The following is a 15,140-nucleotide window of genomic DNA, read 5'->3' as shown; positions in this document are numbered from 1 at the left end:
GTAAGGAGAAAGTACTTTTGCTAGCAGCTGCAGAAGGGGGGTTGTTTTCCAGAAACAGGGGAATATGGTAGGCAGGGAAAGGGACTTGGATTTGGGCCCAAAAGTTGCGAAAAGTCAGTGATTCCACTGACATAGGCACAGAAGCATCTGATGATGAATCAGGCAATAGCTCAGAGGAGGAGCAGGAGGAAACCCCTTTAGCAAAACCAAAGGCAAAGGGGAGAAGAGTGCATGAGGCTTTGGCAGACCCAGACCCAGTAGCTAGGAGAATGAGAACAAAGAAGGATAAGCCGGTAGTTGAGGCCCCCTTAAGACAAGCTATGACCAATCAGGGCCCAATGTTAATAAAGGTTCCCTTTTCTATGGTTGAATTACAGCAGTGGAAAGCTTCTGTTGGGGCATATAGAGACAACCCAGACAGAGTAGTAAATTATGTACAAAGAGCAATAAAAACACAAAATCCTGATTGGTTTGATTTAGAAGTAATGATGGATACTTTACTGGACCCCACAGAGAAGGAAATGGTAAAGCGAGCTGTCCAAGCTGCAATTGAGATACTGATAACAGCTGGAAAACTTCAAGGGGAACTCAAGGATATTTTCCCCCCAGATGATCCCAAATGGGACCCTAATTTACCAGAGAAAAGGGAAGCATTGAAACGTTATCAGGATTTGGTAGTATATGGTTTTAGGCATGGAATTCCAAAGGCAGTTAATTGGTCAAAAATGTATGAGGTAAAGCAAGATAGAAATGAATCCCCGACAGACTTTCTGAATAGGCTAAAAGAGGTCATACAAAAATACACAGACATTGATACGGAGTCAGATCTAGGGAAAAAGCACTTGGTCTATTTATTCATAGGCCAGTCTGCAGATGATATAAGGAAAAAGCTGCAGAAAGTGGGTGATAAAAAGGATATTGGTGAGTTACTGGATATAGTTTGGACAGTATATCGGAATAGAGATCAGAAAGTCAGGGCAAGGGTGATGGAGCTAAACAGGGACTATCAGGAACACCGCAAACGCAATGCCCAACACGAGTATTATAGATCCAATCGCCAACAGGATAGAGCAAATGAGAGATGTGCTTTCTGTAAAAGGAAAGGACACCAGAAAAGGGAATGTCCGGACTTGAAGAAAAGTGAGTCCCCCTCCCCCTCCAGCCCCCCAACTGACTGTGAACCAGGATGCATGAAGGGGACCGGAGGATTCGTCCCCAGCAGAACCTCTGGTTGTAGCTAAGCTGGGAGGGAAAAAGTGGAATTCTTGGTTGACACAGGCGCGGCATATTCTGTGTTAAATACTTTGGAGGGAAAATTGAGTCATGATACTATAACTGTGGTTGGGGCTACAGGGGTAAGTGAAACCAGGCCATTCTTTAAACCTTTGAGAGTTAAATTGGGTAAACACTGGGTAACTCATCAATTCCTCTATATGCCAAACTCTCCCAAGCCCTTATTGGGTAGAGATTTATTGGAGAAATTAGAAGCTGAAATTAAATTCTGCAAGGGAGGGGAGATAAAAGTTATAATTCCTGACACTAAATATGTCAAGGTAGATGCCTTCTTCATACAGGAGAACCATGGAGAGATCCCTGAAGAGGTTGAGAATGCTGTCATCCCAATAGTGTGGGCCAGTGAATTTCCAGGGAAATCCAAACAAGCAGAACCTGTAAGCATCACACTCAGACCAGGAGCAGCTCTGGTAAGACAAAAACAATACCCTTTGAAGCTAGAAAGTCGTAAAGGTTTAGCACCCATAATTGAAAGATTTCTTAAATTTGGCTTATTGGTAGAATGTGAGTCCAAATTTAACACCCCTATCCTACCAGTTAAAAAGGCTGATGGCAAAAGCTATCGGTTAGTCCAAGATCTGAAGGCAATCAACAAAATAACCAAAGATATATACCCCGTGGTAACTAATCCATATACCTTATTAACCACGTTGACAGAGGATCTAGGGTGGTTTTGTGCTTGATCTTAAAGATGCCTTTTTCTGCATTCCTGTACATAAGGATAGCCAAGAGCTTTTTGCTTTTGAATGGGAAAATCCTGAGACAGGGAGGAAAACACAGCTTACCTGGACAGTCCTACCCCAGGGCTATAAGAACAGCCTGACTATATTTGGAAATCAGCTGGCAAAAGAACTGGAGGACTGGAGAAGATAGTGGCCAGAAGGAGTTGTCCTGCAGTATGTGGACGATATACTGATTGCCGCCAAAAGCCAGGACCAATGCATTGAGCTTACTGTGAGTCTTTTAAACTTTTTGGGGCTCAGTGGGTACAGGGTCTCGAGAGAGAAAGCACAGATTGCCAAAGAGATAGTCATCTACCTGGGGCTTGAAATCTATCGTGGACACCGATGGCTCAGCACAGACCGGAAAGAAGCCATCTGCCATCTCCCAGAGCCCCACACCATAGGAGAAATGCAGGCTTTCCTAGGAATGGTAGGATGGTGTCGCCTATGGATAGTTAATTATGGGTTACTGGTCAAACCCCTATATGAAGCCCTAAAAGCAGCCAAGGAAGGAGTTGTGACATGGACAGATGAGATCAGAGATGTATTTAAACAGCTAAAACAATCCTTAATGTCAACTCCAGCACTGGGACTACCAGACCTAACTAAGCCTTTTGAACTGTTCACACATGAGCAACTGAATGTCGCTCTGGGGGTATTATCACAGACCCTGGGAAACCAGCAAAGGGCTGTGGCCTACTTCTCCAAACAGCTAGACAGTGTTAGCCAAGGGTGTCTACGAGCTGTTGCAACAACTGTTATCATGATCGAGGAGGCCTGGAAACTCACCCTTGGGCAGCACATCATCGTGTATGTACCCCATGCAGTTCAAGCTGTGCTTGAGCAAAAGGGGGGCCACTGGCTGTCCCCTAGCAGAATGTTTAAGTATCAAGTTGTGTTGTTGGAACAGGATGACGTTACCCTGATGATGCCTTAAGATTCTTTTAGTTTTTTTGATTTTTCTAATTTTTATAAGCTTTATAAGTAGTCATATAGTAGAAGTAGATTTTAGAAGCAGCAGCTCTTATTCCTTTACCCTTTAGCACAGTAGTTTACACATTCCTCAACCCCATTCCATGCACCCCATATCGATATCCCCTGAATTCCATTAGAAAATGTTTAGTCTCTTGTCAAAGTAGGCCCGTTTTGTTCAGAGAACACTTGTACCTTGGCCTGAACCGCAAGAGTACAGTCAAGAACTGGGTGAACGTGTGCCCCCTGTACCCCAAAGAAGATGAAGATGTGGTCTCGAAAAGCCCCCCAGCCCCAATTCCCTTGGCAGGCCGAGGGTGGATCAGGGCAAAAGCCACAGGGTGGGAGAACTTCGGATTGGACAGGCAGTATTATAAATTGTAACAACTGAGGCATGGGGAAGCGTGTGCGTCTTGTAATCTTATGCCTAGGCACAAATTAAAATCCTTTCCTTATCTCACCTCCAAAACTAATTTGCCTTGGAGTTTTTTTCTCCCTGAATTTTCTTTAGGCGTTACTGAAAACAACATCTATTGTAAACCCTGCTATGTTTCTGTCCTCAGCATTGACTGACAGTGTGCCTGAGCACGATTGTTTGCAGACCATCAAAGAAGCCTATTCCAGCAGACCAGACCTGAAAGATGTGCCTCTGGAAAATGCAGACTGGGAACTGTATACGGACGGAAGCAGCTTCATGCGAGACGGTAAGCGCATGACAGGGTATGCAGCGACCACCAAAGATGAAGTAATTGAGGTGAAGGCCTTGCCAGCAGATGTGTCATCCCAAAAAGCAGAACTGATTGCACTGACAAGAGCTCTAGAACTGAGCGAAGGAAAGAAGGTAAATATTTGGACTGATTCTAAATATGCATTCAGTGTTGTACATCCCCATGGAGCCATCTGGAAAGAGAGAGGGCTTTCAACTGCCCAAGGCAGTGGAATTAAACACGCAGACCAAATCCATGCACTCCTGCAAAGCATTTGGAAGCCAGAAGAAGTGTCTATCATGCATTGCAGAGCTCATCAGAAGGGGAAAACAATTCCCGAATTGGGAAATCATTTTGCTGACCAGGCAGCAAAAGGGGCTGCAGAAAAAGGCATACTAGCAGTAGTACGACAAAAAGAAATTGATGTACACTCCAAAATATGATGAGAAAGACAATCAGCTAATTAAATCCCTTAAAGCTGAAATTAAAGAAGGTGGATGGGTTGTTACACCTACAAGACAGGTTGTAATTCCACCTCCACTCCTTAGAGAGATAGTTCTGCAGGAACATGAGGCTACTCACTGGGGAACAGAAAACCTTCTAAAACATTTGAAGAAGACAGTGATAGGGACAGGTATGACCGAAGTCGTGCAGTCCATAGTAAGTAGGTGTGAAATCTGTAAACAGAACAACCCTGATACTACCAAGAGAGTGGTGCTAGGGGTAACAAAGGCTGGAGACCAACCCGGAGATTATTGGCAAATAGATTTTGCTGAGTTACCACCCAGGGAGGGGTATAAATACATACTAGTACTGGTTGACACTTTCAGTGGATGGCCCGAGGCTTACCCCTGTTGTACTAACACAGCAAGGGAAGTGGTAAAAGCTTTGCTTAATCACATAATTCCAAGGTTTGGGGTTCCTCTAGGAATGTCATCAGATAGAGGGACACATTTCATTGCAACGGTAGTGAAGGAGGTATGCCGTGTCCTGGGAATTGTCTAGGACTTACATACCCCCTACAGACCACAGGCTAACGGCAAAGTCGAACAAATGAATGGCACTCTTAAAATGCAAATTGGTAAAATTTGTCAGGAAACATCCATGTCATGGGTAGAGGCTTTGCCTCTACCTCTGCTGAGGATTCGTATCCAACCAAGGGAGAGAGATAATATAAGTCCTTATGAAATATTGTATGGAAGACCATACCAAGCTCCGCACATACCAGGGGACGTTCACATGAGAGGGAAAGTTGATTTACAAAATATTTAATTGCTCTAGGTTCTACTTTACAGAAGCTCCAGAAATTCATCGAGTTATCCAGACCCATAGGATTGGATACCCCTGCTCATCAATTCCAGCCAGGAGACTGGGTCTACGTTAAATGGTGGAACAGTGATCCCTTGCGAGTCAAGTGGAAAGGACCATACCAAGTCCTGCTGACTTCTCTCACCACCGTCAAAGTTGCTGGCAAAGAACCCTGGTTTCACTACTCCAGAGTTAAGAAAGCATCAACTCCTGGAATAACCAGCAAATCAGAACCTGACAGACAAAGAGGATGTGACATAGACTCTTTCTACTGTGTATTTTATCTGTACAATTGGTAACTATGAATCAAGTTTGGGATCAAAAATTACATGTGGCCCTAGTCCAAAATGTGTCTAAAATCCTCAGAAAAAATGAATGCTGGATTTGTACACAAGTACCAGCAATTGACGGTGAGGGTAGCAACTGGCCCCCAATTGGCATTTTACTAAATGGAACAAACTTTGGTAGGTCTATAGTAGAACTCCCAGGAACCTGGAAACCAGTTACAGAAGCCTATTATCCGGTGGCCCTAAGTAATGTAATTTCTAAACAGGAAAATTATGTTGTTCCCTGCATGGTTGTTAATGCTACAGGAAAAATCATTCTCCCTCCCTATTGTGATAAAGACAAGTCCAAAGAGGGGATAAACCCAGAAATTGTGACAAGGATGGCACAGTTCCCCTTGAGATTAATTCCTCCCCAGGGTTCGGAGTGGTACTGGATCTGTGAAAATGAAGCCTGGAAAGTTTTGCCCCTTGATAAAGATCGGGCCTGCGCCCTAGGGACTGTAATCCCGAACATAACAGTTCTTGACCAAATTGATGAACAAGGAGAATGGGAAAGAACTTATCCAAAAAGAGTAAAAAGAATCGACAATCCCCTTGTTGAACGTCCCATGCTTTTTCACACCAGTCAGAGCCTTGGTCCTGTCTCTAGGAGTAAGTGAATTGGAAAAAGCAATTGTTAACATTTCGGCTGTTATGGAAAACATTCAAGATCATGCTTCAGATGCAATCGCAGCTTTAAAGGAGGAAGTCCATAGTTTGTCTCATGTAGTACTACAAAACCGACTGGCCCTCAATATTTTGCTAGCCTCACAGGGAGGTGTGTGTAAAGTCAACACCAGTTGCTGTTCTTACATAGAATGAGGTCGAGAAGTGGGCATGGACTGTAGGGGGACCACCAAAGACCCCCGAAGCCCTCTGACCCACTTCCATAAAGGTCCAGAAGAATGGACTGCACAAGATAACTAATTTGTATAGAAAGCGAGAAACTTATCTCCAGGGTGGGGAAAACTTACCTATGAAAAGGTACCCCGATGAAGCCTGGGTGCGTGGGCGCTTCCAGGACCCTGGACACCCCATCAGTTGGATTGATGCTGGAACTAGGACTGTTGATCTCTTTTTCTCTCTCTCCTCCCCTCTTTAATTAATCTCTTACTTTCTCTCTTCCCTTTCACCCTACCCCTTTATCCAAACTCCACTGCCCTGAGCTTATATAGTAGGTTAGGGACTAACATACCAATTTCCATGCCAAGTGTGTAATTTACTAATGAAATTTTGTGAGTTTTTGCAAACTCTCTGACTTTTGTCATTCCTTTCAACCACGACCATCTACAAATCTTGGGTGCTCCCTTCCCCTTAAGGGTAGGGCATCATACACACTGATGTTTTGGTTGTTGCTAAGTAGCACTTACTCTAAATCAAGGACTTTTCAGCTTCCCATGCTCTGCCAGCGAGCAGGTGCACAAGAAACAGGGGCGGGGAGGGAGGGGGGAAGCATAGCCAGGACTAGAAGCCTGTGCTGGAATCAGTTCTGGAGTTTGTTCCTGGCCTGAGAGGATAATAAAAATGCTCCTGTACCTCTGCACCTAATGCCTGATACAGGGCAGGGAAGGACAAGACAATCCCAATGACAAAAATTAAATATGCAGGGAGGTCATTTTTAGGCTACTGCTATTAAATGACACAGTAGCACATCAAAAACAGGTTGTATAACTAAAAGCAGCACTATCTAAATTAGTTCAATTTCAGAACCATAGTACTGTAGGCATTTACAAAACATGTAGCTGTGTAACCCTTGGGCTACATTAAAATTAATATACATAGGGATGACATTTTAATTTTAGAAACTTTTTTCCTTCTAGAAAGAAGAGTTTCTTGTGTATCTACACTAGATCTAATGTTATATTAACATACTCTTACTAAGCCCTACAGGTATAACCTTTCTTTTTGCCTCTTCATTACTCTTTTCTGTTTTCAGGTTTCCCCCTATTTTAGGGATGCATCAGACAAAACAAAAAGGTCTTAACACTTCCCTCGGGTGAAACAGTCAAAATTTTCCAAAAATAATGAATGTGGATTTTATAAGCATGATGAACACTCATACTGTCCACTGACTAAAATGATAGTTTACTTTTTAAAAGCTAAGCATCCAGTAGAAAGTCTAGTTTTTTTCTTTTCTAATGTTCAAAGAAAGCTGTATAGAAATGCATCTTCTGTATCCTTCAAAGTTTCAGAAAATTTTACACCTCCAGGACCAGCATAGATTTGTATCTCAGCTAGAAAGCCAACAACCTCACTGTAGGATGTGGCTAAGCAAAATCCTTGGATTGGCTGTAGTCATTACAACTAGAGCTACCAGCCCAAGGTCCCACAGCCTGGCAAACATCTGCAAGGAACCAGCCTGGCCACAATACTTCAGAATGAGATCTAAGAACCATCAACCCAATTTCTCCAGAAAGAGCTCCCACTTTTCACATGAGCAGAGAATTGGGAAACTAAAATACTGTGTTACACCTGCCACTTTGAGAAAGCAAGCCAAAGTCTCACAAGTTTGTGGCAAAGCTCCTCTGAAGCTGCTGAACTTTGACAGATGCTTTTTCTTTGGAAAAGTCATAATGGTGCCATGTGGTCAAGAGCATGTTTACTTCCATTTTTGTGCTAAGAACAGAAACTGTCTGCATCAGTGTATGGGAGCAACATGTGATCCAACACCATCATCTGTCAATCTGCCATCATATACCAGTCTGTATGCTGATGTATGCACCAGTGCTTGGTGTATGCTAGAGACACAGGTTCAGGAGGATTTCAGACAGCTGATAATAGTGCCAGTGTCAATGGCAGGTTTGGAGGCTGAAGGGCTCAAAAAAGCTTCAGACTACTTTTTAAGAATGGCTTCTCTTCAGTATTGAACAGCATACCTATCGCTTCATTCTGAACATTAGCAGATCAGCAGGCCTGCCTGTCACATTGTTTCTAGGCAGATCTCTGACAGTTATCCTGGAGTCTCATGAAGACATGAAAAGGTAAGATGACACTTTATCTACACAGATGAACAGACATTCAAAAGTATATATGCTGATCAAGAACACAAATTTTTAAGGATTTCAAGAAAAGCCTAGCTTTACAAACCTCACTTCAGGACCCTTCTCACACTGCCAGGTACCGGCCAGACTCAAAGGGACCAGTGCTCTCCTAGGATACCCTCCAGCCTAAACAGGATCAAAAAATATTTCTTATAGTCTATGCACTTCAGACTGGGCAAGGGACCTTCTCTATTTCCTTTCAGCAGGGGACCATGTTTCAAAACAGTTTTTGATAGCTTTAGTGGTAGTTCATAACAATTCAGGTTATGCCTGGAAAACAAACTTCTACCTCAGCCCTTTGGATGGGGAAAACACTGCCAGACTCCTTTGGCCTTCAACATTGGATGACCCATCTGTCCCCAAGACCATGTGAAACTGAAAGCTTTTATACTGGGAAGAGAAAAAATCCTGAGATGCTAAGGTTATTCTATACTTAAAAGCATGGGATGGAGGGGAGAGGGAAGGGTCAAATGGTAACTGTAACAGAATAAAGCAGCGGTATTGGGCAGAACTGTGTTACCAAAGCAAATCAGTATGATAAACCTCAGCCAGCTTCTGAACTGCAGTGATTCTTGCAAGCTTCCAGTCCCTACTTGCAAAATACAGACCAGATGCTACAAAAAAGACAAAGCCATTGGGAATGTTGTACCAGACTTGTTCTGTCCCACTTCTGAGCCCAATGCCAGCATTGTTAGGCATGCAGAAGAATCCCACACATCTAGTCATAGCAACAGCCCCCAACATACACAAGGTTTCACTATGCACTCCATTAGTTAAAAATGAACTGAAAGCCTGAAACAAAGGTTCAGAATACTCTTTTAATGCAAGTGTTAAATCCATTTGTGAAAATTTCTTAATTCTTGGCTGCTGAAGAAGGAAAGCTATTTCCAAAGCTTACTATGACAGCTGCATAATATACCATCCTACCCTGCAACATCAGGGCTGGACCAGACCATCTCTTCTGGTTCTGGTCACTCCATGGCCATACAAATGTGCATGCACAAGCCAATTCCACCCCTCTACTATTATCATGGTGTTTCTAGAAAATACTTATGTGTATTTTTTTTTGTCTGTCAACAACTTTTCCAAACTTCCTAATCTCACTGCCGTGCCTACTTGCCCTCAACATAAATAGAGGGCCAGCTTTGTCACCTATGCTGCCTCTCCTTGACAAAAAACACACACACAACAAGTAAGGCATGCAACAAGTCTCCATCAGCTTTTATGGATGGTTTTCTTCCCCACCACAAAGGTTAGAATCTAAAAAAAACAAACAAAAAACACCACCACCAGGCTAAAAACATTTTCAATTTTTCAACACTCTCACCATAAGAAAAGTGGTTTTCTTGCCGCTGAGGGGTAATTTGAATGTGTAGACTGTCTTTCTGTTCACAAGACAATTACTTTGTTCTCAACTTTTTGCAAACACTAGCTGCAACAAGAAACCAAGGACTGGTATATCAACTCTAAATAATGTACAGTTTGATATACTAGAAATCTGAGTAGTATCTTCAGTGCTAACATGAAGCTGCCAATAACCTATCCTCACCTGCTGTCAAAAGGATCTGTACAAGTACTTTATTAAAGCTATTTCCACTTCTGCAAATATTTCATACCACCGTCTTATGCAATTGGATGCTGAGATGGAATGTGCTTATTCCAGGGCCCAAAGGGAATCAACATCTTGAATCAGCCATATCCAGCTTTAATGCCAAGGTGAACTGTATTTCAACAGGTCCCAGGTTGCACATAACAATGCACCTTCAAGCGGAGAGTGAGGCAGACTGGATTAAGTGGAGAGGAACACACAAGGGAACCTTTCCCAGATGGGAAACAAACATAACCACATTCAAGTGTTCTGCAGAATGCAGCTGGGGCAAAACACACACAAGCAAGCCTTTAGCATCAAAGCAAAGCATTTACACACTCATAAGAAATCATCACCAAGACTACTCTCGCATGGCTACCAGCCAGCTGACCATCCTTCATAAGCATCATTTCAGAAGATACCAAGAGCCCAGGACCACTCTACCTGCCCAGTTATGCAGCCACAAAGTCCCACAAGTCTTCTAAGCAAAGATTTCCCAGGGTCCCATGTAGTAGTGTAACCTTTATGTCAACTTCTTCAGAGCTCATTAACTGAGTATAATTGTGTCCATGAAGTGGAAAAAAAAATCCCAAAATGAAAAATACATGCCCTGACATGGGAAAAAAATACAACCCCTTACAGATTGCTTCTTTACATAAAGAATTTTATGTGAGCAAAACTGTAATTTGACAGAGATGTTTCTTTGCAGAACATCTGGATTTTTCACACGAGTAGCTAATAGCACTTTTCCACTAGAGCAATGGCTTTAAAATCAGCCACAGAGAGCGTCCCGCAGCTTCATACCACTACTCACGCCAGATATGCGTATTTAACGCCCATCCCATGCAGATATCCCATCTCTAGGGAGCACCTCTCAGACCGGACTGCGCACAAACATCGCCCAATTCTCATGTACATTGTAAAAGTCAACTAAAACCCCACCAGTCCTCTGCGGCTCCAGCCGCTCAGATGCTCTGGCTACCCGTCCTTACCTGGACGGGCTCCTCAATCTTATCGCCGCTCCCCACTCCCCCAGAGCACTCCCCTCCCCAGCGCTGGAGCTCACTGGCCGAGGCGGCGCGAAACACTCGCCTCGTGCACCAGCCAGGCCGGGGCGTTTCGGGACGTGGCTGCGTTTGGAGAAGCGACATTTCAACCGATGCAGGAGCAGAGCCCCTACTGCCTGCCTGCCTGCCCTCCCGCCGCCCCTCTTTCCCCCCTCAGGTGGCTTCTGCCCTTGCTACCGACAGCACCCAGGGAGATGCCGGTGGAGAGGACTGCCGTTACACAACAATCGCGGCGCACGGGAGCACACACCCCCATGGCGAGGCGGCAGCTCCCGGAGACAGCGCGGCCTCACCCGCCCCTCACCAGCGGCTGCATCTCGGCCCGAACGGCTGGCACCTGGAACCGGTCTATCTCCTCCATCATGATGGTGGAGACAAGGCGGAAAGAAGACCGAACGCGGGGAGATTCCTCAAGCGTCGAAAGTCGACGACGACAACGGCGCTGCCTACCACAGATTCTGCCTTATCATCATCGCCGCCGAAGTGACTCAGCCGCGCCGTTTCCGGACCCGGCCGCTACCGCCCCGCCTTACATTTGCATATTCATGAAAGGCGGGAGTTCTGGCAATAATTCCGGGATCTGGATGCTCGGTTCTCCGCGGCCCTCGCCTCACTGCCGCCGGGACGTACAATTCCCTCCCTCGGGAGGAGCGGGGACACTTCGGGGAGGGGTGGAGAGGAAAGGAATAGTCAATACTGACAGCGTTCTGCGGCCGAATTGATCGCAAGCCGCTTCCGGCGCGTTGCCGTGATTGCCGCTATCGACTTCCGTTGGCGGGAAGGGTGCGGGTCAATTGTGAGGAGCGGCTGGTGGCGGGGATCTGCTGCGGTAGCTGCCATGTCAAGGCAAAGTGGGCGATAGGGACCGACAGGTTAGGGTCTGACATGAATGGGCATCGTAGCAGAACGGCACCGCGCTCCCGTGTGATAGCGCCGTCGTGACCTCACCACCGGTGCCGTGATGTCATCCCCTGAATGGCGTCACTGCAGTGCTTCGTTCTGCGGAGGGATAGAGGTTCACACGAGGGAGCGTCGCTATGCGGCCCCGCTGTCTCTGCTGCCCTCAGCTCCTGCTCTGAGCACGTGCCACAGTGTCACTGGTGTGACACCAGGCCCACAATGACATCACCATTCCCAGTGTCACCATGTTACATTGTCATGCGTAGCCCAGCTCCTTTCCCTCCAGGGTGCCATGCAGAGCTGTAACCCCACAGGGCTGGATGGGACATGGGGGCTCAGCACAACCTCTTCTTGGCACTGCTTGCTTTGTTGCATCATGTTGCATCGCTCTGTTCCCACACTGAGGTATGTCATCACTCTGGCAGTGACACCCTGCATGTTCCACGGCACTTCTATGTGTTGCCATCCTACTCAGGCAAACCAGCATGTCCCAAAGATGCAGCACCCCACACTGTGTCACAGTACCGTTGCATCCCTGTGAGACTACAAAGGTCTTTGGTCATCGTTATATTATGCCTTTTCATCGCTGTTACAGTGTATGACGCTTCCAGGGCACTTGAGATGTCCACAGTCTGTCAGAATCTTTAAGGATGCTAAATGGACAGGTTGAAATACCCGTTTTTAAAAGGTTTAAAAAATTATTTCCATTATACTTACCTGTAATTGTTATCTCTTTCCTTTTGGTTTACTATTTGGTCTTCTATCAGTTCAGACAATTAAGTGAGGTCATCTGCTAACCTTCGTTGCCCTAACCCTACTCTTGGAGCAGTGGTGTGGGTGGATGTATGTCTGTGAGACCTCACTATCTGCATTGGGCTCTGCATGGGCATCTCTGCATGCATCCTCTCACAGGATGAAGGGCTCAGTCAGATTCATTCCTGGATCTCATCTACTACTGGAGTATCAAAGTATTTGATTTAAAAGCAGAAGCTGACTTGGCAGATAAAACCTTTTTCTAACAGGTTTAGGTCAATCCCAACCTATTTGATCTTTGGGTTGGGGAAAAGAGGGTTAGCATAGCTGGCCCAGAAACGACCGAGAACAAATCAGCTTGCTTCCTCAGTCCAGAACACTTGCCAGAAATCCATAACTGACCAAGTGTGACATCCCATCCTTAAGGGGAAGGGAGCACCAAAACTTCGTAAATGCTTGTGGTCAAAAGGAACAACAGAAGTCAGAGGGTCCACAAAAATTCACAAAGTTTTATTAGTAAATTGCACACTTGTCATGGAAATTGGTATGTTAGTCCCTGACCTACTATATAAGCACAGGGCAGTGGGGTTTGGATAAAGGGTTAAGATAAAAAGAAAGAGAGAAAGAAAGAGATGAATTAAAAAGGAAGAGAGAGAAAAAGAGATCAGCAGTCCTAGTTCCAGCATCAATCCAGCTGATGGGATGTCCAGGGTGCTAGGGGCACCACCCAGGTTTGGTGGGGGTACCTATTTATAAATAGGTTTTCCCTTGCTTTCTATGCAAATTAGTTATCATGCGCAGTCCATTCTTTAAGACTTTTCTGGAAATGAATCAGAGGGCTTTGGGGGTGTTGCAAATGAGTGCTTTAAGGTCGCTTAAGGGATCACCGACAAAGATATCAGCAAAAACAGGTTTAATATAAAAGTGAAAGCGCAACAAAGTTTGTTGGCAAGGTTCACTTTACTACTTACTACGTGGCTAAAGCACATTGAGAAACAGCAAACAAAAATCCAAAATCCATCAATCCAAACATAAATAAACCCAAACTATCTACGTGGAGGCTGGGGGAGGGGGGAGAGGAAGAGAAAAGTATAGGAAAGGGTAAGGATAAAAAGAATAGGAAAGACCCTCCTCTTGAGTCACAAGGTTCAGAGTAGACCCCCATTATAAACTGAGCCTGGACTTGACCAACTGTTTATGCCTAAAGGCCCAACAGCACTTAACTTTAACAGCACTTAAACTTAACAGAACTTAAACTTAACAACATTTAATCAATAATTTAAGTGTCCTGGTTTCAGCCAGGACTAGGTTAATTTTTGCAGTAACTGAGAGGGGGCATGGCTAGGGCCCAGATGTTATTCTATACCACCTCACATCATTGCTGGGGGTAGGGGAAAGAAAGGGACTCTCTCTTCCAGGGAAAAGGGGTTCCTTCCAGTTGAGAAAATGTGGTGGACGGAGCGATCTGGTATTTGTTTACTGTCGGAGGTTTTCTGTGTAAATTGTTTTATTTTCTTATATTTTTTGTTATTAATATTGTTGCTGTTGCTGTTACTGTTCATTTTCTTATCTCAATGCTGTTTCCAGTAAATTGTTCTTATCTCAACCCGTGATCTTTGCCTTTTCTGCCTCCAACTGGAGCGGGGGGGAGGGGAAGCAGTGCGTGGTTTTAGCGGGAGTACTAAATTGGAGAATACCATTCCTAAACCATGACACTAAAGTTAAACAATTTAACAAAGGATTCATATAGAATTTACTATGCCACAACAGTAACTTACAGGCCTAACTTACAAATCTAAAGTATTTAAGAATCTGAGAGCAGCATTCCTAGCACATTTGCTATAGCATATGCACACTCACATGCACACAGACATAGAGTCTGTACAAGGTATATACCTGTGAAAAATTCCCCTCGCATTCAGTAAAATACTCACTTTGAATTCCTTTGCATCTTCTCAACAGGCAAAGGGTTGAGACTTGAGGAGTTCGGAGTATCAGCCCAGGATCTGTCATCATCATTTGTCCCTCCTCCAAGTATAGCAAACTTGAGAGTTTGCTGTCTCTGAGAAGCCCCACTCAGAGGGAGATTGCTGGTCACAGCCCGCTGCAGTCCAGGAGAGCTCAAAGGGTCTCACCTTGGACCACTGTTTACAGGGTCGCAAGAGAGTTGGCTTTAGTCATAGTAATTTTCCATCCTGGCTGCAATTCTTTGAAAGTTTGACAACAACAAAAATGTTATTCCACTTGGGTTGTTATTCAGGTAAGAAAAATAAGTTTCCAAGGCTGTTGGTTAAAAAACAGGAGCTTGTTTGCCAGCACTAGTTCCTGGGAACTAGTGTTTCTGATAAGCTCAAGAGGAGCTTAGCCCAGGTGCTGTTTGTCAAGGCCAAGGCCTAACAAGCATTTCTCAGATCATAGTGGCCTGGAGGGGGGAGTGTGCACCACCACAGGGGTCTTGATTCC

General features: G+C 44.7%; 1 protein-coding gene across 4 annotated transcripts in view; it reads right to left on the bottom strand.

Annotated features, from left to right (window-relative positions):
• LOC113981713 (protein FAM219A-like) overlaps positions 1-11,388 on the bottom strand; it is a 160,100-nt gene extending 148,712 nt beyond the window's left edge. For all 4 annotated transcript variants that reach the window (XM_027709267.1, XM_027709268.1, XM_027709269.1 and 1 more), the window contains exon 1: positions 11,329-11,388. In XM_027709267.1, the coding sequence (XP_027565068.1) occupies positions 11,329-11,388 (60 nt within the window). The remainder of the gene's footprint in view (positions 1-11,328) is intronic.
• Between the last annotated feature and the right edge of the window lie 3,752 nt (positions 11,389-15,140).

This window comes from Neopelma chrysocephalum, unplaced genomic scaffold (assembly GCF_003984885.1).
Source record: "Neopelma chrysocephalum unplaced genomic scaffold, ASM398488v2 Primary Assembly neopelma1_96721, whole genome shotgun sequence".
NCBI lineage: Eukaryota > Metazoa > Chordata > Aves > Passeriformes > Pipridae > Neopelma > Neopelma chrysocephalum.
This window is presented reverse-complemented; position numbering and strand designations above follow the sequence as displayed.